Source organism: Bufo bufo, chromosome 1 (genome assembly GCF_905171765.1).
Source record: "Bufo bufo chromosome 1, aBufBuf1.1, whole genome shotgun sequence".
NCBI classification, from domain to species: Eukaryota; Metazoa; Chordata; class Amphibia; order Anura; family Bufonidae; genus Bufo; species Bufo bufo.
In genome coordinates this window covers 555,852,305-555,878,452 of record NC_053389.1, presented here as the reverse complement: position 1 = coordinate 555,878,452, position 26,148 = coordinate 555,852,305, and the positions used below count along the sequence as shown (strand labels likewise).

General features: G+C 43.6%; 1 protein-coding gene across 1 annotated transcript in view; it reads right to left on the bottom strand.

The window, feature by feature from the left end:
• FBXL13 (F-box and leucine rich repeat protein 13) overlaps positions 1 to 26,148 on the bottom strand; it is a 223,045-nt gene that overhangs the window by 169,960 nt on the left and 26,937 nt on the right. The window contains exons 4-7 of the mRNA XM_040412981.1: positions 23,608 to 23,675; positions 14,202 to 14,356; positions 5,689 to 5,798; positions 1,214 to 1,318 (exon numbers count right to left, since the gene is read on the bottom strand). Coding sequence (XP_040268915.1) covers positions 1,214 to 1,318; positions 5,689 to 5,798; positions 14,202 to 14,356; positions 23,608 to 23,675 — 438 coding nt within the window. The remainder of the gene's footprint in view (positions 1 to 1,213; positions 1,319 to 5,688; positions 5,799 to 14,201; positions 14,357 to 23,607; positions 23,676 to 26,148) is intronic.

The window sequence follows — 26,148 nt, the reverse complement described above, 5'->3', positions numbered from 1 at the left end:
TATAGGAATCTGTCATCGTGACCGTCAACTATATTACCAATAAGTGGCGTTCTATGAGTAAGCAATTAGGAAATATGTGAAGAAAAGAAGGATGACGACAGATACAACATTTAAAGGGGTTGTGTCAAGATATTAAAATGTCCCCTATCCATAGGAGAGGGGTAATGGTCTGATCTGGTGGGGTCCAAATGCAGCATGGTGGACATACAGAGAATAGAAGGGGGGCATACGCATACGGATAAGGATTTTCTTGAGACAACCCTTTTAATGGATTTGCACACCATCAGCTACATATTCAAGGAGAAAAATGTAACCACTTCCCTACCACCTATGGTGGAAGTAGGGTCTTTAAACAGGGCACCCAATGAGGAGCTTAACGGGCACTATAGCTGCTGAGTTTCTGCCGTTTTAAACAGCAGACTCCCAGAGGAATTTTAACCCTTCATATTCCATGTTCAATTGTAAAAACGCCTGGTAATGTCGGGGGCAGGGCCAGAATGGGTTTTGCCCCTCATGGTGTCCTTGAAAACACAGTATGTTTTTGTGGTATTTTTCTCTCCCCCTCCCTATTTTCTCTTACATTTCTCCTCAGATTTTCAGTAAGCCGGTAACAAGTCAGACAGCTTCAGGATTGGTTAATTTGGTTGCTGGGCAAGTTTGCCCAGCGTTGCTATTGGTTAAATCTGTTGCTGCCTGGTTGCTAGGCATATTTTCTATTTTTAAATTGAACTTTAATTGGTGATGGGCGCTTTGTGGCGGGAATTTCGGCTATTTATGGAGCAGTACTTACATTGAGGATTCAGTCAGCGTGTCAAGATTCAAGCTGGAAGTTCGCCCCGCCCCCCCGAAGATATGTCGCGGTCTTTGGAATTTTGGGAAGGAGGGGGGGGGGTTAGTCACCCAGGACAAATGATAAGTGGTAATGGACTTTATTATTATGGGTATTTCAAATTTATAATGGTTTATTGGCTTTTGGTTTATGTTACCCCCAAAATTTAATAAAGACTGCGGCCATTTCATCCACAATGATTCTTGTCTTTATGACATTGTTTGCTTATTGTTTAATATGACACCATGAAGTGGTTTAGCCGTTGTTTAGCACACAGCACAGACTTCACCAAGGACAGGTAGAAGGTGCACAGACCACCTGTGTAATAAGTTAGAAAGGAAAACCATTCTGAATGACACTGAACAGAATAATAAAGTACTGTACCTTAACAACTGCTCTCTGCGGGAGTAGAGAAATATCATCTTCACCTTCCCTCATGGCAGAAGAGCTGACATTTCCCAAATCATCCATGTCACCTCTTTCCAAACGCTTGTAAAAAAAATAATAATATATATATATATAGTTATACAATCATGGCAAAATGCATTAAGAAATGTGATTATTTCAATCAAATATTAGCAGACATAAGTTGTTTGATGGAAAAACTGAAGACTTGTAGAAGAGAAGTCATGGAAGTTAGGCTACTTTTACACTAGCGTTTTTTGCGGATCCGTCATGGATCTGCAAAAACGCTTCCGTTACAATAATATAACCGCATGCATCCGTCATGAACGGATCCGGTTGTATTATGTCTTCTATAGCCATGACGGATCAGTCATGAACACCACTGAAAGTCAATGGGGAACGTCCCCATTGACTTACATTGTGTGCCAGGACGGATCTGTTTATCAGACGGACAGGAAAAAGCTGCAGGCAGCGTTTTGGTGTCCGCCTCGAAGGCGGAATGGCGACTGAACGGAGGCAAACTGATGTATTCTGAGCGGATCCTTTTCCATTCAGAATGCATTAGGGCAAAACGGATCAATTTTGGCCTGCTTGTGAGAGCCCTGAACGGATCTCGCAAACGGAAAGCCAAAACGCCAGTGTGAAAGTAGACTAAGGCTGTTATCTAGCTAACAAAAATGTATTTATTTTATTCATTTAAATAGTGACAACCTATTCCGTAGTGCTGTACAGAGACAGTCCCTGTCTCCATTGGGGCCACCATCTAAATTTCACATCAACCTCTGTGTATGTTTTTGGAGTGTGAGAGAAAACCGAAGCAGGGAGGAAACCACAAAAATATGGGAACAATATACAAACTCCCTGCAGATGTTGCCCCTTAACCAGGACCCCAGGAGCCCACTGCTAGGTAACAGTGCTCCCTACTGAGCTATCCTGCTGTCCATTTCCTCAGATGTAGAGATGTCCAAGTCATTGCTGAATGAGAGACGAATACCATTGCTAGTATTAAAAAAGCTATGTTCATATCTGCATACGGGGTTCCAGTAGCCTGTTCCGACAGAATACTGGAATTTCCGTATACCACCGCATACCCATTCAGTATAACGGGATCCGTCTGTTTTCCGACATGAATGGGGTCTTTCTGCTGGAAAGATACCACTGCGAAATTGACGGATCCCATCATAGTAAATGGGTATCCGGTGGGCCCCAGTAGTATAGGACAAGCAGATCCAGTATTCCGCTCCTTTGTCAGGACAGAATACCTGAATCCTGTCTGCAGATGTAAAAATAGCCTAAACTTCCATGTGTGCCATGCTGTCCCAAAAAAACCCCACAGAGCATTAATGTTTGTGAAATAAATCTTCTTTTTTCCTCTGAAAGTTTTATTATGTCTGTATGACAGACTTGATAGCTCAGCTTGTAAAACATTTGTCAGGAATGGCTGCTAGAATAGTAAGCACTCAAGACTTGGCAGCCTCAATTCTGCAAGGGTTTTAATGTGCCGCGGGGCCTGTCACATTGCGGGCTAGTGAAGAGCATTTTCCACCCATCACAAGCAGTTCTTGTACCACACGGCTGTATCTGATCACTTGTATCAGACCTGGACTAGTAGACCAGGACTATCTTCTTATGAACAAGGGTTTGGTAACACAGAGGGAAAGAGATTATGACATATTGAGGAGCATTTTCCAGGAAAAAAAAGAAAATCAAATCTGGAAACATGATACTCGAGCTGTGGGAAGCCATTTTCAATCCAACAGTCTGAGTCATCCTGCTTTCCTACACAGTAATGTATAAAACTGATCATACATATCAGACAAACGTTGGCGTGTGGTGGAGCCTGACCGTTCCTTGACTTCTGCTGCCAGGAGAAACAAGGATTGGACAGGTTGGATTTCATTACTGCCAACCTTTGCTCCTCTGACAAATAAGCTTTATCAGAGACGTCTCACACTTGCTTAGTGGTAAACATGCATGCTCTACTAAGGTGAGCATGCATGTTTATGTGGGAGTTGGGAGACAGAAATATGGGACGCACAACTGCTGTCTTGTGTATGACCAGTTTACTCAATGTGTCACACAAGATTTGGGAATTATTGCTTCCTTCTTCCAGAAACAGTGCCATGCCTGTCTGTGGTTTGTTTCTGGTATTGGAGCTCATCTCCATTGAAGTCACACTTTGGTCATTCTGACGCTATTTCTAAAAGAAAGCGGCTATGTTGTATCTTGTGTAATTCCTTGAAGTATCAGTGTTCACTGTAGTTCTAGTCTTCTGGTTATGACCCAGGAAAATGTTCTATGTGAAGAGCCATTATAGGACCTATCTATAATAGACAGAATATAAACTGCTCTGTAGTGCATTGAATTACTTCATTATTTTGGTGCAACATACGCTAGCAAGATTTCTTCTTAAGATCAGTGTCAGAAATGCCACTCAATAAATTCCCCCCCCCCCCCCATATCTCCCTCAAAAATGTGTGATCCATATTTGAATGGAGTTGGCAACTAGACAAATCTATTCTCCTCCTTACACCTACCTTCCTACTTGAAGCTGCCCATGAACATTAGATCAATTTTGGTGCATTACGCTAAAAATGGTGTAATTCACCTTACATTTTTATTGGGAGTCCGTGACAATGACGGATCATAATATTATTATTATTATTTATTATTAAAGCGCCATTCATTCCATAGTGCTGTACATATGGGGGTTTGGGGCAGCCGCCCAAGGCCCGACATCCCTGTGGGGCCTGGGAGGGCTATATACTGTGTGGCGCTAGGAGTGTGATATATACAGTGAGGGGCTCAGTGTGTTATGCTGTACACTGTGTGGGGCTGGGGGTGTTATAATATATAATAGTGTGTGTGGTTGGGTGTTTTATGCTATATACTGGGGGGGTGTTATGCTATATACTGCTATATGCCGCTATTCACTACTTCGTGCCACAGTGAGGATGTCCTGACACAGAGATGTGTAATCACTGCAGCCAATCACTGGCCTCAGTGGGTCACTTGTGCCTATTTCAGGAAACCACAGCTATAGCAGGATGTAGATAACAGTGAAAAATTAAGTAGCCTTGGAATAGGTATGGTGGGAGATCAGTGACATATACCTTTCAATTTATTTAGACCATTCTGAGCCATTTTACATTTTTCCCTTTAAGAATTACAGGGATATCCAGGAAATCCATTCTTGTTTAGTGTTTTACGTATCGTAGATTCGCTAACAGGGATGTTAGCATATGCCAAAGACTTTTGTAAGTCTTTAGCTGACACTCTAGGATTTTTCTTCACCTCATTGAGCAGTCTGCGCTGTGCTCTTGCAGTCATCTTTACAGGATGGCCACTCCTAGGGAGAGTAGCAGCAGTGCTGAACTTTCTCCATTTAGACAATTTGTCTTACCGTGGACTGATGAACAGCAAGGCTTTTGGAGATACTTTTATAACCCTTTCCAGCTTTATGCAAGTCAACAATTCTTAATCGTAGGTCTTCTGAGAGCTCTTTTGTGCGAGGCATCATTCACATCAGGCAATGCTTCTTGTGAAAAGCAAACCCAGAACTGGTGTGTGTTTTTTATAGGGCAGGGCAGCTGTAACCAACACCTCCAATCTCATCTCATTGATTGGACTCCAGTTGGCTGACACCTCACACAATTAGCTCTTGGAGATGTTATTAGTCTAGGGGTTTACATACTTTTTCCACCTGCACTGTGAATGTTTACATGGTGTGTTCAATAAAAACATGGTAACATTTCATTCTTTGTGTGTTATTAGTTTAAGCAGAGTGTGATTGTCTATTGTTGCGACTTAGATGAAGATCAGATCACATTTTATGACCAAATTGTGCAGAAATCCATATCATTCCAAAGGGTTCACATACTTTTTATTGCAACTGTATATACTGATGAGGCCAGTGACTGGCTGTACCGGCCAACTGTAGTATAACAGAGATGTCCTGGCTGCAGCCAAGAACATAACATCACGGCTTCAGAGATGGGAAGGACCGAAATGGCAGCACTGGAGTGTGAGGGTGTTTGAACCAATGACAATTTTTTATTGTTTTAATACCTTCCCCACCTTTTAATATATATTTTTAATTTGTACAACCCCTTTAAATAAAACTTGACTATGTCCATCTTTATAACACTTGGATAAGGGTAATGATCGCAATAAAATGCTCCTTTAAAAAGGGCATTTTTGATTATTATCGAAGGCTGATCTAACCTTTTTAGAAGAGTCATTTAATTAATATTGTGCTGCAGGAGAACGGCCATCATGCCCTTACTAAAGGAAGCTTTGCTAATGGAAAGTTCTATGCCTGTTTATATCTCCCAGTGAAAACATGCAGCGTATTTTTAGATCCCAGATAATAATTTTAAGTCCCTTACTTGGTGTGTCTAAATTAATTTTAGACTATGTCAACACTACAACTCTTAGGCTTAGACATACTGTACCTCAAAGTACTCTCTTTTCTTTTTGGAATCCTGAGCTTCAGCGTTCCATGCTTTTAAGATTTTTTTCATGAAGGCATCATCAAAAACACTTTGAATTCTGACTGAAGCCTCTGAGGAAAAAAGAAAGAAAGCAATAAGCATTTTTTTAAATTAGAAAACAAAACATTTCATAGGAACATCTGCTTGCTTTTAGTGGTCGCTGCTGTTTCAACAAACTAAACATAAATTAATAATACATAGAAATATAAGAAACTGTGTAATATATCTTAAGAGACTAAAATGCTTCTTTTTCAACTTATCAGGCTCCTTTCCTCCTGCACCCTTGCTTAACAAATTGTTTACTTAGGTCTCATGCACATGATGGCAAGTGTTTTGCGGTCCACAAACCACTGATTCCCGAAACACCGCAGTTTTTTTCTCACTTCCGTAGAGATGTCCCGTCCTTGTCTGCAAAACTGACAAGAATAGGACATGCTCTATCTTTTTTGCGGGCCGGCGGAATGGACATAAGGATGCATAATTTTTACAGCCCCATTGAAATAAATTGGTGTGCATCTGATCCGCAAAAAAATATACGGTTGTGTGCATAAGGCCTTAAAGCTTATATTACACCTGCAGATAATACTGAAGATCATCGTTAGGCCTCCTGCACACGACCGTAGGTGTCCCGTTGCCATATTGCGGACCGCATTTGCGGATCCGCAATACACGGGCACCGTTCCGTGTGCATTCCGCATCACGGATGCGGACCCATTCACTTCAATGGGTCCGCAAATCCGGAGATGCGGAATGGTGCGGAACTGAAGCACGGAACGGAACCCTACGGAAACACTACGGAGTGCTTCCGTGGGGTTTCGTCCCGTACTTCCATTCCGCAAAAAGATAGAACATGTCCTATCTTTTTGCTGAACGGGCGGATTGCGGACCCATTAAAGTGAATGGGTCCGCGATCCGCTGCGGCTGCCCCACGGTCGGTGTTCATGCATTGCGGCACAGCTCCTTAGAGTCTCCTTTTGAAGGGACAGTTCCTACCGATTTTATTCCCTCCTGTAAGGTCAACATAGTAAGACTAATTAGACAATCTGCATTATTATCTCTACAATATCGTTCTAGTATGGCTCTTATTATTATTAGTAGAAATACTCTGTATAGCAGCGATTTCTAAACTGTCTAGCCCAGCTAGACCCCTCTGAGGAACTCTACTCTGTAGAAATCTAATATCATGTATGTATATACAGTGATCCCTCAAGATACAATGGCCTCGGGATACAATATTTCCAGTATACAATGGTCTTTTCTGACCCATCGTAGGTTGAAACTAGACTCAACATACAATGTCTCAGCCTCAGATCCAACCAATCAAGGTCACTTCTCTGGTAAAATAGCTGTTTTAGTTGTCAGTAATCAGCTATTCCTGACTGTTATATGTAAGGACTTGTTTTACCTGTCTTAATTTACTTAAATCTTAATTTTCTCTTATCTTGGTTGACATTTTGGGGCTTTGGAACCAATTACTCAACTTACAATGGTTTCAACATACAATGGTCGTCCTGGAACCAATTAATATTGTAACTTGAGGGACCTCTGTATAATATCTGATGCTACCCCTGCTCGGCTTAGCTGATGAAAAGGATGTGGTGCGTTGCATTGGCAAGGTCTTTGGTATTAATTGCACAGGCAGGCCAAAAATATAAATTTCCTGTTTACTATGCGATAGCAGGAAGACAAATAGCAAGGTTCCTAGTCTGATTTTGGGTTCAAAGTTACTGATATAAAATGGCAGAATGATCAGATAGGTTCAGGTGAAAATCTTCTGGGTGTAAGTTGACCTTCTAGTTAGGGCTAATGCACACGGCCGTTGGTTGGCCGTTCCGTGCATTAGGGACCGCAGACGGATCCAGACCCATTCAACTTGAATGGGTTTGTGATCTGTCCAGACCGCAAAAAAATAGAACATGTTCTATTTTTTTGCGGTGCGGAGGGACGGAGAGAAACCCCACGGAAGCACTCCGTAGTGCTTCCGTGGGGTTCCGTGCCTCCATTCTGCACCGGACCTTCCGGATTGTGGACCCATTCAAGTGAATGGGTCTGATTCCGTGATGCGGGGTGCACATGGCCGGTGCCAGTGTATTGTGGACACTCTGTTTGCGAGCCGCAATACGGGCACGGCCGGGCAATGGCCATGTGCATGAGCCCTAAGAGTGTGCTGTGATTTTTCTATGTTTCTCTATTTGTGTGAGCTGCCACTCAAAACTGAGGTTTTATATCTTACCTTCTACATAAGAAAACATTAAGCTTATGACTGTGATCCTGTCTACTGTGAATATAGCTGAACGCTGCCACCTGTTGGTTAGCCCTGAGGTTACACAATCAGCATGCCAGCCTGCATCATTGCCCTTTGTGACAGCAAGGCAAACCATCTTTACAATGTGTTCCTTCCCCTGTCAGATTAGCTTTGGTAGCTGCAATACAATAATATTACTTAGGGTCCATTCACACGTCCGCAAGTGTTTTGTGGACCGCACATCACAGACACTATAATAGAAAATGCCTTTTCTGGTCCGCAATTGCGGACAAGAATAGGACATGTAATCGAATAACCAAGTCAGGGGGCACACCACATAATAAACGGAGTGCAAAGGGCGGTGAAAGGGAACATTAAACAATATTGACCCAAGAGAGAGTCGCCAGAACCACCCTATAAATGCACATCCGACAATAAATCCGTATCAAAAATATATAAAGTTTATTAGACACACCAACAGACACATTAAAAAATTAGAGCAAAGTGCGGTATGCAATAAATGTGTAACCAGCACATACAGGTCCACTGAGTAGCCAGGACATAGGCAAAAATGATATACCAGCATATACAGATTTCAATGTAAAGTATAAAGCAAATGTAACATAGGGTGAGACCTCTTAAGAATGCAAACAGACCTGAAATAGGGTCACAATAAAAGAGCCAAACCTACATGAGAAGCTGGTACAGTGGACCTGAAAAATGAGAAAGCGCCCATGGGCATGTTATAACGGAAAGCCATAACGGAATCCAGAACACAGAAGTGAACCCACCCTTAGAGATGAGTAAGCATATGTCTTCTCATCCACCTCTTAGGCTCCTCGCTCACACCACCATTCTTCTCCATCTGCAGCCTCAGCCTATAGCCCTTAGAGTACAGTGGTCAGAAAAATTCCCACTCACAATAGAGGTAGGTGCAGCTGCACATATAGTTTTGTGCACAATATATGATTAAAAATCCCTGTAGGGGTCCCTAACTAATATTCAAAATCTTATCTTTATTAATTTTCTACAAAAAATATATAAGAAATATAAGGGGGAAAAAAAAAAAAAAAAAACACAATTAAAATTATCAGTTACCATTGGAGTATGAGGTCATTATTGTTGCTGCTGGTTGCTTGCTACAACCATTATTAGCCTATTAATGTCTGTGGATTGCAGAGTGCATGGGATTGTTGTTCCATATATGTATTCTCATTTATCTTGTGGGGGTCATGAGTTGGTGTTTAGTATCCAACTCGTCCTGAGATTGATATAGACGCGAGTATTAAAGATTCCATTTATGCACCATAGCGTGTACTGTTTACAAGATCACACTTTGTGTCAAAAAATTGCAAAGAGCCACCACTGCCTGGCCCAGATACTGAGGGCAACAATTGGTTAACAGTGTTGCCACCCCTCCGGGATGACACTGTTGTAGCAATTTGCAAGTAGGCACACTTCACTAGTGTGATTGTACTGTTGCCTCTATTTGTTTTGGAGGTCAGTGTACCATCGCTCTATATCCACTCCCTTTCTATATACAGCTCTGTTTGTATGCAGCTCAGTCTCGGCTCTGTACTGTTTTTAGAGCACTGCGAGTCAATTATACACCGCTCTGTATTTGAACCCTCACTATTGCTCTGCTCTGGATTCCTACGCTCCTCATAAACAGTCCACTAGACTTTTTCTTCTACTCCGTAACTGTCTAAAATTAGATCACACTATACCGCCCCTCCCGACATGTTTCGCCACAGACTGTGGCTTCGTCAGGGGATGTGGGGTATGGATAGACGCGCGCGCTCGTATAGACCTCCCTTTATGTTTATTGGCGTCCCGCCCTCCTGTTAATCCCAGCCAATCCCTGACCGTTCACTCCGGTCAGTGCACGTGTCCAATGACGCACATCCTCTAGTCCGTGCATGTGTCATATCAGCTGCGCCTCCTTGTTCCGTCCATCGCCGATGACGTAAGGTAAACAATATTCATTGAATATTGTTTACCTTACGTCATCGGCGATGGACGGAACAAGGAGGCGCAGCTGATATGACACATGCACGGACTAGAGGATGTGCGTCATTGGACACGTGCACTGACCGGAGTGAACGGTCAGGGATTGGCTGGGATTAACAGGAGGGCGGGACGCCAATAAACATAAAGGGAGGTCTATACGAGCGCGCGCGTCTATCCATACCCCACATCCCCTGACGAAGCCACAGTCTGTGGCGAAACATGTCGAAGGGGCGGTATAGTGTGATCTAATTTTAGACAGTTACGGAGTAGAGGAAAAAGTCTAGTGGACTGTTTATGAGGAGCGTAGGAATCCAGAGCAGAGCAATAGTGAGGGTTCAAATACAGAGCGGTGTATAATTGACTCGCAGTGCTCTAAAAACAGTACAGAGCCGAGACTGAGCTGCATACAAACAGAGCTGTATATAGAAAGGGAGTGGATATAGAGCGATGGTACACTGACCTCCAAAACAAATAGAGGCAACAGTACAATCACACTAGTGAAGTGTGCCTACTTGCAAATTGCTACAACAGTGTCATCCCGGAGGGGTGGCAACACTGTTAACCAGTGTTCCCTCTAAGCCTTCGCAGCTGCTGAGCGGGATCGGCTCAGAGCTGGGCACAGCGCCATCAAAGGTGGGCGATAGGAAAACCTAAGATAATTGTCACTTCAAAGAGCATACAAACCCCTGCACCATCCCGTACAATACAGTATAGTCCTCTGTGTTATCACTGGACATTGCTCTCCATATATAAACCATACAGGGAAAAAAAATCTTTGTTCCAGAGAACTTACATAGAAAAACTAATAACCAAGAGGCTAAACAAAACCCAGTTTCTGACCCTTATGTTAAAACATAACTTTCATTTGATTGCTTTAATAAGGAAAAAAATAATTTAAAAAAGCTGCTGTTTCTCTAGATGACATTATGTTGATAGTAGTGGTAATAGTCTCAAGGGTCTATAAAAGCAACTATTTTTACAAACCATTGAAACTCTATTAACACTACTATCAACATAAGGTCATCTAGAGAAACCGTAGGTTTTTATTTATTTTTTCATCTCTTTAGGTGTTAAAACATAACTTTCATTAGATTGCTCTAACACCTAAAGGGGGAAAAAAAAAGAATTTTAAAAACCTGCTTTTCCTCTAGATGACCTTATGTTAATAGTAGTGTTAATAGAGTCTCAAAGGTCTGTAAAAATAGTGTAGCTGCTTTTATAGACCCTTGAGACATTATTACCACTACCATAAACATAAGGCCATCTAGAGAAACAGCAGGTTTTTAAAATAGTTTTTTTCCTTTGGGTATTGTTATGGGGGACCTGTGGAGGACACACTGTTATGGGGGACCTGTGGAGGACACACTGTTATGGGGGACCTGTGGAGGACACACTGTTATGGGGGACCTGTGGAGGACACACTGTTATGGGGGACCTGTGGAGGACACACTGTTATGGGGGACCTGTGGAGGACACACTGTTATGGGGGACCTGTGGAGGACACACTGTTATGGGGGACATTATACAGGGGTAATATAACTGAGGGGTATCAGGTAAATTATACAGGGGGTAATATAACTAAGGGGTATCAGGGTACATTATACAGGGGTAATATAAGTTATATTACCTCTGTATAATGTCCCCTGATAGCCCTCCTAAGTTATATTACCCCTGTATAATAATGTCCCCTGATACCCCTTAGTTATATTACCCCTGTATAATAATGTACACTGATACCCCTTAGTTATATTACCCCTGTATAATAATGTACACTGATACCCCTTAGTTATATTACCCCGCCCTGTATAATTTAAGCTGATACCCCTCAGTTAGATTATATAACTGAGGGGTATCTATCAGGGTACATTATACAGGGGTAATATAACTAAGGGGTATCTATCAGGGTACATTATACAGGGGTAATATAACTAAGGGGTATCTATCAGGGTACATTATACAGGGGTAATATAAGTGAGGAGGGCTATCAGGGACATAATACAGGGGTGAGGGGTAAGATAAGTTATATTACCCCTGTATAATGTCTGATAGTAGTCTAGCCCTCCTCAGTTATATTACCCCTCATGTACCCTGATACCCCTAGTTATATTACCCCCTGTATAATTTACCCTGATACCCCTCAGATATATTATATAACTGAGGGGTATCAGGGTAATACAGGGGACAACAGAGGATTCGTAGCACTGTGGGACAGGGGGGGGTACATACTTCTTTTTTTATATGCCCTCACCTCACCAGCTAGCAGACGGCCAGGCGCGCAGGGTACTCAGATCAGATGCGACGTGACGTGACGTGACGTCAACATAGCCTGCGCCGCACAGCACGCACTCCCTCTCTGCCTCCACCGGGTCCGGGACTCCGCCCCCCTATTTGAATACTAGCCACCGCCCACCGGCAGCCCACAGCCAGGTATTGTGCGGCGGGCGGTGTCAGCCTGCAAAACAGACAGGGGAATCAGCTGGGGGCCGGCACAGCTGAGTGAGCGGGCGTTATAAAATTGTGAGCGGGGCCACAATAATTGCTGCGCGGCCGCCCACCCGCGCAGCTTAGAGGGAACACTGCTGTTAACCAATTGTTGCCCTCAGTATCTGGGCCAGGCAGTGGTGGCTCTTTGCAATTTTTTGACACAAAGTGTGATCTTGTAAACAGTACACGCTATGGTGCATGAATGGAATCTTTAATACTCGCGTCTATATCAATCTCAGGACGAGTTGGATACTAAACACCAACTCATGACCCCCACAAGATAAATGAGAATACATATATGGAACAACAATCCCATGCACTCTGCAATCCACAGACATTAATAGGCTAATAATGGTTGTAGCAAGCAACCAGCAGCAACAATAATGACCTCATACTCCAATGGTAACTGATAATTTTAATTGTGTTCTTTTTTTTTTTTTCCTTATATTTCTTATATATTTTTTGTAGAAAATTAATAAAGATAATATTTTGAATATTAGTTAGGGACCCCTACAGGGATTTATGGTCCTACAGACCATTAGAATATAATTAAATAATAGCCCGAGGGTCTCTAAAAGGGACCTTGTTTATAACAATATATGATTAAACACTATAATTAGAGGGTTTCATCAGAAACAATTATTTCAAGAGGACCTGTCAGCTGCATCAACCCTATAAAACCAGGTATACTGTCAGGTAGGGCAGATCCTCCTGTTTAAAATAATACCTGGAAAAAATTGTGTAAAAGGCGGCTCTCATATATATCGTAGGGGATAGGGTGCACTGAACAAATAGACACACCCTGTCCGGAAAAGAAATTATAGAATATAATATATATATTATTTTTGCACATTTTGCACATTTTGTTGGCTGATTATGCGGTTTTTAATATAAAACGCACACCCTTCTGAACATTCCCCTATTTATTGATATGCTAGGAAATAAAGTTATATATACAGAGAAATAACTCTTTTTGTCAGCGCATCAGAATCACCTTCAATTGTATAATCTTTATTTTGTGATATTTTATACATATATTTTAATAAAAAATTATTTTTTCCACATAAGTCCAAGTGAGGGAGTGCCTGTCAAAACTTATTCTAAAATAATACCTGTCTGGTTTAAATTGGTAGCAGCATTCCCAAGGGAAAACAAACTTTATTCACTGAGGACCTCATTTGGCTCACAATCACTGATGATAATCACTGATCAAACACTGATGTGTGAAAGCAGCCTAAGGTGGGGTTCACATGTGCGTTGTGAATTCTGGAACTGTAATCCGGTAACTGTATCCGGAGTATATGTCGGCTTTCAGCCAGACCAAAAATGGGACATGGGACCAACACAGGTGCCTTCAGCTGCCAAGTGCACACGTAACGGGTCAGCCAGTTTCATAGGTACAAATCTGCTGACAGATGCCCTTTAAATCATACCAGACAACCCCTTTAATAAATGTTAAAAGGTGGAACCACTTAACTACAGCTTGGTAAGTCTGACATATGTGGATTGCAAAATATTAAGGGCATTCTAATAGATGATCTGCAACAGTACCAACGAATAAATAATACCTAGCATGAGCCAACCATGCTCTAATACAATAAGGTAAAAAGTCAGACAAAAGCAATCAAAGAAATTCAATAAAATTATCCATATAAAACAATTTGTACAGACCACAGTATCACTATGTGCACCACATGTATATATAATACTTTCAGATATTTGTATGAAAACTTACTGATATGCTGTTTATTGTGAAATTTCACCCACTTATTCCAACGCCGAATTATGGACTGCAAAAATGTTTTTGTATGATGAGCCTCCGCATTCTGCAGCTTGACCTGTGTGTCCAGTCTTTTGGCTTTCCTCGTAGCACAATACTCCATCCAGGCACTGCATGGCGAGTAAATATTTTAGTAGGCTTTCACCCAAGCTTTCAATGCATGAAATGAAATCCATGTAATCTAATCTGAAACATAGCATGTAACTGATGAAAAATCGTACCCAGGAGATCTGAAAGGATTCTGTCTGGAAATGTCATCATATTACTATTACTAAATGAAAAATGTTTAACCATAGTTATGATCTATCTATCTATCTATCTATCTATCTATCTATCTATCTATCTTATCTATCTATATCTATCTATTGTATCTATCTATCTATCTATCGTATCTATCTATATCTATCTATTGTATCTATCTATCTATCTACCTACCTATGCACTATATAGATAAAAGTATAAGGACACACCTCTAAATCACTGAATTCAGGTGTTTCGTTCTGTCCCATTGCCACAGGTGTATAAAATCCAGCACCTAGCCAAGCAGTTTGCCTTTAAAAACATTTGTGTAGGAATGTAACTTTCCAATAAGCTCTAGGAATTAAAGCATGGTGCTGTAATAGGATGCCACCGCTGTGACAAGTCGGTTCATGAAATGTCTTCCCTCCTAGATATTCCACCATCAGCTGTGAGTGGTATTATTGTAAAGTGGAGGTGTTTAGGAACCACAGCAACTGAGCTATGAAGTGGCAGACCATGAGAAGTTACAGAGTGGGGTCGGCAAGTGGTGCAAGTGCATAAAAGTCGCAAACACCCTGCTGACTCAATGGAGTTCATTTATCAAAGACTGGGATTTTACGCCACTGAACTGCTGGAGGATTCACCTAATCAATGACGAGACGCAGGCCTCATCATAAATTAGGAACATCCTCCAGCTGTCCATGTGTCTGGAGAGAAATCTACTACAGCCTCTGACTGGAGTAGATTCTAAGTGTCATTGACTCAAGTTTCCTAGCCCCCACAAAGCCCACACACTACACCCGCCACTCCCCAGTGTTGAGGGCATGTGATAAAATATTGTTGCACAAGTGTTAAAAAGTAGCAAAGCAGGGTCTTGAACTGTTTTTAAGGCCTAAGGGTACTTTCCCACTAACGTTATTCTTTTCCGGCATTGAGTTCCGTCCTAGGGGCTCTATACCGGAAAATAACTGATCAGTTTTATCCCCATGCATTCTGAATGGAGAGCAATCCGTTCAGGATGCATCAGGATGTCTTCAGTTCAGTCTTTTTGCCTTTTCAGGACGAAGATAATACCGTAGCATTCTGCGGATTTATCTCCGTCCAAAATTCCGGAACACTTGCCGGAATGCTGAATCCGGCATTTTTTCCCATTGACATGCATTAATGCCGGATCCGGCCCGAGTGTATCGGCAAAATGAATCAGTTTTTGCAGTCTGCGCATGCTCAGACCGCAAAAAATGTGAAAAAAATGTGTCATCCGGAAAAACAGATCCGGCATTTCAATGCATTTGTCATACGGATCAGGATCCTCATCCAATCGACAAATGCCATCAGTTTGCATACATTTTGATGGATCAAGCAGGCAGTTCCGACGACAGAACTGCCTGCCGGAACCCTCTGCCGCAAGTGTGAAAGTATCCTTAAACAGGCATAAGAACTGTTAGTAAACGACCCCCAAAAACTGCAGCGTTCCAACCTTCCCCGGGATTAAAGGGGTTGTTTGAGACTTTGATATAGATGGCATATCCTCAGGATAGGTCATCAATATCTGATCGATGGAGGGTTTAAAGAGGTTTCGGTTCTTCTGTAAGAACTGTGGTATCCTCACAGCTTACCAAACACAGCGCTGTACATTGTATAATAGCTGTGCTTGGTATTGCAACTCAGCCCCATTCACTCGAATATGGCTAAGCTGCGCTTAGCCCATGTAACCAATGTGATGTCACTGGCCAAGGAGGAGTCCGCTGCACTCACCACTACAGCTGATTGGCGGGATGCCAGAACTCGGACCACCACTGATCTTATATTGATGGCCTATCTTGAGCATAGGCCATCAGTAAGAAAATATCAAACAACCCCTTTAACAACCCCCCTAACTGTGCTCCGGGAGCTTCATGGCATGGATTTCCAAGGCTAAGCAGCTGCATTACCAAGCACAATGCCAAGTGTCAGATGGACTGGTATAAAGCACATAGCCACTGGGCTCTGGGGCAGTGGAAATGAGCCCTGTGTAGTGGAAAATCATGTTGCTCTATCTGACGGTAAAATGGAGGAGTCTGGGTTTGGTAAACGGCAGGAGAACATTACATGCCTGACTGCATTGTGCCAACTGTGAAGTCTTCAGAACCAAAGTACAGTATGTAGGCAGCTATGTACTATGAGGCATCCAGCTGAAAAGGACATTTTGGGAAAGAAATATAGAAAAGAAGATGGCTTCGGCAGCATTCCGCAATATCAAAACGATCCTTTATTCGTACCTCCAGACACAATTGGCAACGTTTCGACTGTACACCAGTCTTTGTCAAGCCTAATGACATACATTCTGGTAGGCATATATATACCCCCCACATAAAAGACACACCCCGTTACATCATCAGTACAAATCACTGCACAATAGTATACACATGTTGATATTACAACTCACAGTTAATGATATGTCCACCCCGCTCGTGTTGTTCACCTCGGCGTTCCAATATCTGTAATGCGCAGCCGCATCTCAATGTATTTGCATATCGGAAGTGTCATACGTTGCCATGACTCCCGGCGGCGCACGTGTCTCCAGCCAATGAGCTGCAGGACGCACTCACTGACGTCACAGCTTGTGCGTCCACCCCATGACCCACACTCAAGTGCGCACAACAGTGCGTCAATAGCGTTAGTCACGTGGGGTACGCAGCCAATGAAGACCCGGCGCGAACATCGGCGCCATGGCAACGATGACGCCACGGTCACCACTACTTATTACATGTGTGATCTGTATCTAAAGTGGCCGGGTCTATATATTACAGAACCTCCGCTCACAACGATAATCACATGACTATAGAGGGAAATTAATCCTGACCCCACATATACACGCACATAACAGCTAATGGAAAAATACATAACCTCATAAGTGTGGTGCACAATAACCACACATAACCATCATCTGGATGGTGTATCCCATATATACATCACATATGGACCATCAACATGGTCCTTTGACATATAGACTAAAGACTGTTACACCAGGGATGTGCCACATATATATTTAAAAACATGATGTCACTATACTGAGAGGACAAAACAGTGACAATCATCAATCGATGGATGCGACATTAAACTCTAAATTCAGGCCAAAAGGTTGGAGGGACCTGAGGGTATGGATCCATTTAAGTTCCTTCTTCCTCAGGATTCCCTTCCTGTCCCCACCCCTTCTCAAGTATCCTACACTGTCAATAACTCGAAATCTCAATTGATTAATGGAATGTTTACAGTCAATGAAGTGTTTTGCAACCGGTTTGTCAAGTGCACCTGTTCTAATTGTGCTTTTGTGTTTGTTAATTCTTTCCCTCAATTCCATCGTGGTCTCCCCCACATAGATCAAACTGCATGGGCACTGTATCATGTAAACCACATCCGTGGATTTACATGTAAAATGACCTTTGATCTTAAACCGTTTACCACTGTAGGGATGTGTAAAACCATCACCTTTCATGATGCCACCGCAGTTGCAACATGAAAGGCAAGGGAAATTACCATTCCTCAGTGGTGCTAGCCTTTTCTGTCTTTCGATGTCCTTCCCCCCTATATCCGCCTTCACCAATCTATCGCGTAGGTTAGGGCTCCGTTTGTATGCCATCATTGGGGGAACTGAAAATTCAGTGACTGCAGGCAATCCTTTCTGTAGGATCCGCCATTCCTGTCGTAGGATGTTGGCTATATTGCCGCTATCACCCCCATAGATGGATACAAATGGAATGCGGGGGGTCTCCTGTTTTTGGGATTTCCTTACCAGAGTGGCACTACGTTCCATGGATGTAATCCTATGCTTGGTACGGTTGATCAATTTGATGGGATATCCTCTCCTGCTGAACTTATTACACATCTCATCTACCCTAATACCAAAGAGGGTGTCATCCGATACGATACGGCGTACCCTAAGTAGCTGACTCCACGGGAGGGAGCTCACCATGTTCTGAGGGTGACTACTGTCATACATTAACAAGGTATTCCTGTCTGTAGGTTTTTGGAAGAGATCAGTACAGATCCTTCCATTGTGCACCTGAATTCGGACGTCAAGGAACTGCAGCTCACGGGCAGAATGCATCACGGTGAACTGCAGGTCCCGGACCCCAGAATTCAGGTGCGCATGAAACTCATCCAGTTCAGGCACGGTGCCAGTCCAAATCAAGAAAATGTCGTCGATGTAGCGCCACCAGCACAGGACTCTCTCAAAAAATATGGAGCGATACACCAGCCGATCCTCGACCTCCGCCATGAAGATGTTTGCGTAGGTGGGGGCCACATTAGACCCCATCGCCACACCCCGCTTTTGCTGGTAGAAGGTGTCACCGAAGAGAAAATAATTCCTCCTCAGGACAACCTCCAAGAGGGCGAGGATCAGCCGGCGCGCCCCAAGAGAGAGCCCCGTGCCGGCCAGGGCCACATCGACGACATTTAAACCATAGGAGTGATCAATGGATGTATACAGGGATACAACATCAAAACTCACAAGTAAAAATTCCGCCGGCAAGTCAAGTAAATTCAGTTTAGTCAAGAAATGGCCAGTATCCCTGACATAGGAGGGGGCCGTGGTCGCGTGGATCCGTAATACCTTGTCCAGAAAGATGGATACAGGATTGAAGATGGAGCCCCTGCCCGACACTATGGGTCGGCCAGGGGGATCCACAAGGCTCTTGTGGATCTTTGGTAAGACATATATCACAGGGGTGATTGGATGGCTTACACGCAAAAAGCTGTTTAATTCATCATCAATGATTCCCTGGCTGAGAGCCTCATCCAATAGCACCCCTATGACACCTGCTATGTCCCACCTTGGATCCTTACTCAACATCTCATAGACATTGTCATCCCTTACCTGCCTTGTGATCTCATCAGTATATTTACATGTGTCCATCACGACCACGGCACCCCCCTTGTCAGCTGGTTTAATCGTCAATTGTTTGTTATGTTCCAGTTCAAGAACAGCCCGTCTCTCATCTTGAGATAGGTTGTGTCTGAACTGGTGGGTACCCTCCACCCTCAATTGATCGATACGTTTTCTGACAAAACTGATATATGTTTCCACCACATGGTTGTTTTGTGGTGGAAGAAAATGACTTTTATTGCGTAATTCGAAATTCCTACACATCAAAGTATCAGTGGATACAACAGTGGATACATCAGACTGACTGGCAGATACATCAGTATTTCTAGCTGAAAAGAAAGCTTTTAATCTCAAGCGTCTAAAAAACTTTTGTAAGTCGAGCTCAAATTCGAACCAGTCCCGTGAGGTTGTAGGGCAGAATGTCAAGCCACGGCTTAGTACACTAATTTGTGCTTTATCAAGCTGAAAAGAGGAGATGTTCACTACCAGATTCATCATTTCCGCTGTCCGCGTCTCGTTACTCTCCCCTGAATGTGGGTGCAGGCCTCTGTTGGTATTGGGGGAAGGGTCCTTGTTGGATCGGTGGTGTTTCCTACCACCCCTTCTGTATCGCCCTCCCCTCTTTTCCTGCTTGGGCCTAAAAAATTGGACGCACCTGATTCATCAGCAGAATCGGATTCACCAGTACTAAAGCCGAATTTACCTTGATCAAAGCGTTTGCCGCGTCTACGCCTATTAAACCTTTGTGGTTGAGATGCCTGCCAGTTATATATTTTACCAGACTGGTAATCCTCTAAGTCCCTATGCCACTTATCTCTCTTGATGTGTTCCACTTCCAACTTGTGTCGGGCAATGTGTTGAGTGGTCTTTTCTTTGTATACTGTATAATCCTCAATACTCACAAGGTCCCGAATCTGGGTATCCAACTCGGCTGTGGTTTTCTTCAGGTTGTCAACCTCTTTCTGTAAAAAGTCTATGTTTAATAACATTAATTCAAAAGAGTATTGGCATCGTATGACACTTCCGATATGCAAATACATTGAGATGCGGCTGCGCATTACAGATATTGGAACGCCGAGGTGAACAACACGAGCGGGGTGGACATATCATTAACTGTGAGTTGTAATATCAACATGTGTATACTATTGTGCAGTGATTTGTACTGATGATGTAACGGGGTGTGTCTTTTATGTGGGGGGTATATATATGCCTACCAGAATGTATGTCATTAGGCTTGACAAAGACTGGTGTACAGTCGAAACGTTGCCAATTGTGTCTGGAGGTACGAATAAAGGATCGTTTTGATATTGCGGAATGCTGCCGAAGCCATCTTCTTTTCTATATGTGTATCTCATGGCCTGATGGATCAAGGGCCTACGGCTAGGCTGTTGCATTGATATAGACGCATTATCTGGATACCGTATAGTGCTGCCTCTACACTACTTCTTGCATTTTGGGAAAGAAGTCTGAGATGCCATCTATATGTCATCTCTTTTCATAGAGTCAGAATTGCTGAGAACATTCCCGGTGATGCTGATAAGCAAATAGTAGCTGACTTACAAGACGTGTATACCCCAACAAACTGCTTTAGGAAGTTGTATACTGGGAGCTATAAAAAAAATTGGACATAGTAGAATGCTATGGGGGAGATTTATCTTCAGAGGATTTTTAAAGTCAGTATGCCAAGCAGTCCAGGTGGGAACACATCACTAGTAGGTGGTCCTTCGTGTGTGTCCTGCTCATCTGAAGTTCTCTCTCAGTGTGTCTCCCCTTTCTCCTCCCTTCATATTTGTGGCAGTGGGAAAGATGGAGGATTGTCCTTCCTAAGCACACTTATGTGCAGTTGAGATAGAGGTAGGATGTTCCCCACTTGTAAATGTACAGGTTAGAAATGCAGTAATGGGATACTGAAGTGGACTAAGCAGGGTGCCTGCAGAAGCTGTGCGGCCATGGAGATAATCGGGAACCTTGGCTTTGACCTCTTCTCACCCTTAGGCCTCATTCACATTTCCATGTCCGTTTGACGTCTGTGGAAAAATCCGTCCATCTTTCGCCCATGAAGAATCCATGTGTCCATTTTATGCCTCCATGAACAATGCTCAACAGAAAATTAATTTCCTACCAGTGGTCAGTGAAGAACTGGCCAAAGACTAATGCTCTCCATGTTCTGTCAGTGGTTTTTTATGGACCCATAGACATCAATGGACATGTTTGGGCCGCATCATGGACTAAAGTAGTGCATGCTCCGATGATTTTCTCACTGACCCAAGGTGAGTGGAAGACCACTGATGTGTGAACTAACGCAATTACAGCCAATGGCTACATGTGCTGAACGTGGAGGACTCGGACAGGACACGCGAGTGAAAAACAGATATGTGAACGAAGCCTTATATAGTTAGGGGTTCCCTTAATAATGCATCACAAAGGCTTAGCAATGATGCTTCATATCATAGTACAGGTCTAATTTGTCAATGATGCTAAAATCAAGGAGTTCAGAAAAAGCATTGGTTGGTAAAAGAAAACCTCAGCCTACAAGTTTTACTCTGTAGCATGAACAGGTTAGGGAACTTTCACACTAGTGTGTTTCTTTTCCGGCGCTGAGTTCCGTCCTAGGGGCTCTATACCGGAAAAGAACTGATCAGTTTTATCCGCATGCATTCTGAAAGGAGAGTAATCTGTTCAGGATGCATCAGGATGTCTTCAGTTCAGTCACTGAACGGCATTTTGGACGGAGGAAATACCGCAGGATCGGTAAAAATGTGAAAAAAAATTGAAACGGATCCGTTTGTCCGTATGACAAACGGAGAGATGGATCCATTCTTGCAATGCATTTGTGAGACGGATCCGCATCCAGATCCGTCTACAAATGTTGTCCGTTTGCATGCAGATTGCCGAATCACTCTGCCGCAAGTGTGAAAGTAGCCTTAGGCTACATGCACACGACCGTGCCATTTTTTGCGGTCCGCAAACCGCGGATCCGCAAAAAACGGAAGCCGCCCGTGTGCCTTCCGCAATTTGCGGAACGGAATGGGCGACTCATTGTAGAAATGCCTATTCTTGTCCGCAAAACGGACAAGAATAGGACATGCTATATTTTTTTTGCGGGGCCACGGAACGGTGCAACGGAGGCAGACAGCACACGGAGTGCTGTCCGCATCTTTTGCGGCCCCATTGAAACGGAGGCTCGGATGCGGACCAAAACAACGGTCGGGTGCATGAGGCTTTACTCTGTATGTTCATGTAGACATCTGTGGCTTAAAGGGGTTGTCAGAGTTATGAAAAAAAATAATATAGCACTGAAAATCTGATATATAACTGAGCTAAGCAAATTTTATGCAAAAAAAAAATATATATTTCCTCATTTCCCTGGTTCTTTTTTGGCCCTTGTTTACATACAATAAAAACAATCTCTGCCCTTCCCCTGCTCTGCTAAGGGAGTGAATACAAGAGCTGCCCTGAGTGACATGTCTGCCTGCTGGGAGACTCTGCAGCATGTTGTATGTGTAGGACTACAAGCCCCAGCTGTATAATGACACTGCTAAGGGAGTGGATACAAGAGCTGCCCTGAGTGCTGGGAGAATCAACAGCAACTTGTAAGTGTAGAACTACATGTCCCAGCTGTATAATGACACTGCTAATACACACAGGTTCTTCCCCCTACCTTCTTGTGCAATGCTTTCTCTAGTATGTCAGCTCCAGTGCCCAGCATTGTCTCCTCACTGCCTGCAGAGCTGTGCAGCTGAAGGGGTTAAGAATCCTAGCAGAGAGCAGAGTGAAGGGGGCGTAGCCAGCACAGTGACGTCTCCTTTACAGGCTTGAAAACGACCTTTTTCAGAGCAGGGAGAGAAGCTGACATCACAGGTCATGTGACCCTCAGTGAAATCTGAGAAACCAGCCACTGGAGATAAAGTGAGTGAATTGGAAAGCTGTTACATTTGCTTAGTTAGGAACATAGAAAGAACAAAAAAATAACTCGGATAACTCCTTTAAGTAATATTGTGTCCATTGTGTTCTAAAGCCATTTTAAGTGACGGCTGTGGATACGAAAAAGGTTATGACAGTGGAAGGGACGCTAACCAGTACCAGAGGTTCTATAGCAAGTGATAAGAGAAGTTTCTTTGTTTCTGTCCCATTATGACAGTAAAACCGTGACAGGAACCCATCTTATACACTGAGGACCTTAGAGCTACATTATTTAACCTTTTACTTGACTTTAGCAGCTAATCCCCTTTTGCCAGGCAGTAAAGTACTCACTCAAAGTACAGCTTCTGCAGCTTGCTGATGTAAAAGGAGTATGCCTTCTTAAATAGCTCTGGAGACACCTGAATGGAAAAAGAAGACCTGTCAAAGGAATGTTAAGCAATAGGAAAATCTGCTGGTTTACATCCAGTACCGCACAGTCATCAACAAAGGGAGTCCGTCACCAGGAATTCCCATTTAAACCTTGTATGGCTCGCACAGCCGAATGTAATGACACCTGTCACTTAGAGATCCGTTTCATCAGTCATGGGACTCATACCCTCTCGGACCTCTTGTAAACGATGGGGCACATTTACTAAGATGAATTTTTACCTCGGTCTTAGTTTCCGCCCTTGTGATGCTTTTTGATTCGACAAGTAGTGTGCCTCATCATAAATTACCGTAGGCACATCTAAGGCAGTCCTTGCGTCTGGTGAGAAAACTATTTTTCGGCAACATTCGGTAAATTTGAATGTTAGTAAATTTTCTCTGGCTGGAACTGGCCCTGACATCTCCCCCCCCCCCACTTCACCCTTACCTGTGCAGCTGCCGAACATGGCGTAAAACTAGACGTGCGACTAAATATTGGCCAGTTAAAAAAGGGACGTGCGGCTATTTTTACAAGTCCCTTAAAGGGGTTGGCCCATCTCATACATTGGTGGCATATTGCTAGGATATGCCACCAATTTCTGCAGCGGTAAATGAAGCTGTGGCTGCGCTTGCGAAGTTGTGCTTCCCATTCATTTTTTATGAAACCTCTGACAATGGCCAAGTGTGCCGCTTGGCAATTTTCTGCAGTGCCATAGAAATGCATGCACGGTCCGCTCTCCTTCACTTTGCGGGCTCCCTTCTAGAGACAGATGTGTGTCCCAGAGGTGGAATCTGCACCTATCAGACATTGGTGGCATATCCTAACCATGTATAAGATGGGCCAACCCCTTTAATAAATCTCCTTCAGTTGAGCAGGAAATATTCTCCATGTAGGAGTGTGATTTCCAGGCCTGAACTCTGCTCCTGTGAAGGGACCTCACAGCCTTAGGCCTCCTGCACACGAACGTGTGCGCCCCGTGGTCGTGCTGCGGCCTGCAAAATGCAGGCCGCAATGCACGAACACCGTCCGTGGGGCAGCCGCAGCGGATCGCGGACCATTTCACTTTAATGGGTCCGCGATCCGGCCGTTCCGCAAAAAGGTAGGACATGTTCTATCTTTTTGCGGAATGGAAGTACGGGACGAAACCCCATGGAAGCACTCCGTTCCTTGCTTCTGTCCCGCATCTCCGGATTTGCGGACCCATTGAAGTGAATGGGTCCGCATCCCTGATGCGGAATGCCCACGGAACGGCACCCGTGTATTGCGGATCCGCAAATGCGGTCCGCAATAAGGCAACGGGGCGCACACGTTCGTGTGCAGGAGGCCTTAATATGATCTACACTGCTGTGTGTAATGAATTCTGATGGCAATATGTCAGTATAACAGCTGGAACATTACGTATTCAGCTGTGCACTCTCCAATATATATTAGTCAGCGGTAATTTGGGTCATACTGAATAAGCCAATGACATTTATCAGTACACTGCCATAGAATGCAGATATTCCAGGGAGTCCGTATTTTCAGTTTTCTGCACGGTCACAGTTACAGTATACTCGTCGAATCCAAAAGCAGCAATAGGTCAGTCTTTGACTAGTAGGCACACAGGTCACAAAATGGGGTTAGGTATGTGGCGCTACATAGGATTGGGATTCCAGGACTGAGAATGTCAGCTTGAGTGCTGAAAAACAACACCAGCATTGAGCTCTAGAGCAGCGGAAACATTTTTTTTTTCTAGTTGGAAGATGCCAAAATGATTCTTGTCCAAAGTGTAAGTTTGGTGAACTAAGGTATACGCCTATTTCTAAAGGCTTTGGATAATTTGATTAGTTCTTGTAAAGTATACAACAGGGGCACTCAAATGGTGCCAGCTGTCCAGACACTTTCATGTCCTGCTTTCAACTGTATCTGCGTCCGCAGGAGGCAGTTACAGTTGAATACAATGGTGAAGCAGAGAGCCGTCAGCTCCTTTCTCCACCATTCCCCTACCATCAGTGGTGCAGCGCAAACAGGCACGGTGCTGTGACATCATCGCACCTGCCATGCTGAGCCACACACAACACAGGGCGGAGCAGCTCAGTTCGGCAGGCACAATCACATCACTGCACTGTGCCTCATTGCGGTGCCCCACCGATGGCGAATGGTGAAGCAGCGAGCTAATAGCCGGCGAACATGGAACAGGTGAGTATTTAAATTAGAGGCAATATGGGGCATCACTTGTGGGGGGAACTTACTGGGCATAACTTTTTGAGGGGGCACTTCAGGGGCATCACTCTCTGAGGGGGACTTCAAGGGGCATGATACTGTGTGGGGGGTAACTTAAGGGGGCATTTAATGGGGGCATCACCTTGTGAGGGGGTAACTTAACCCCTTCCCGACATGTGACGCAGCATGTCGGGTCTTTTAAAAAAAAATTAATAAAGTTTTTACAAATAAAAAAAATCCCCTTTCTCAAAAAATTAGAATTA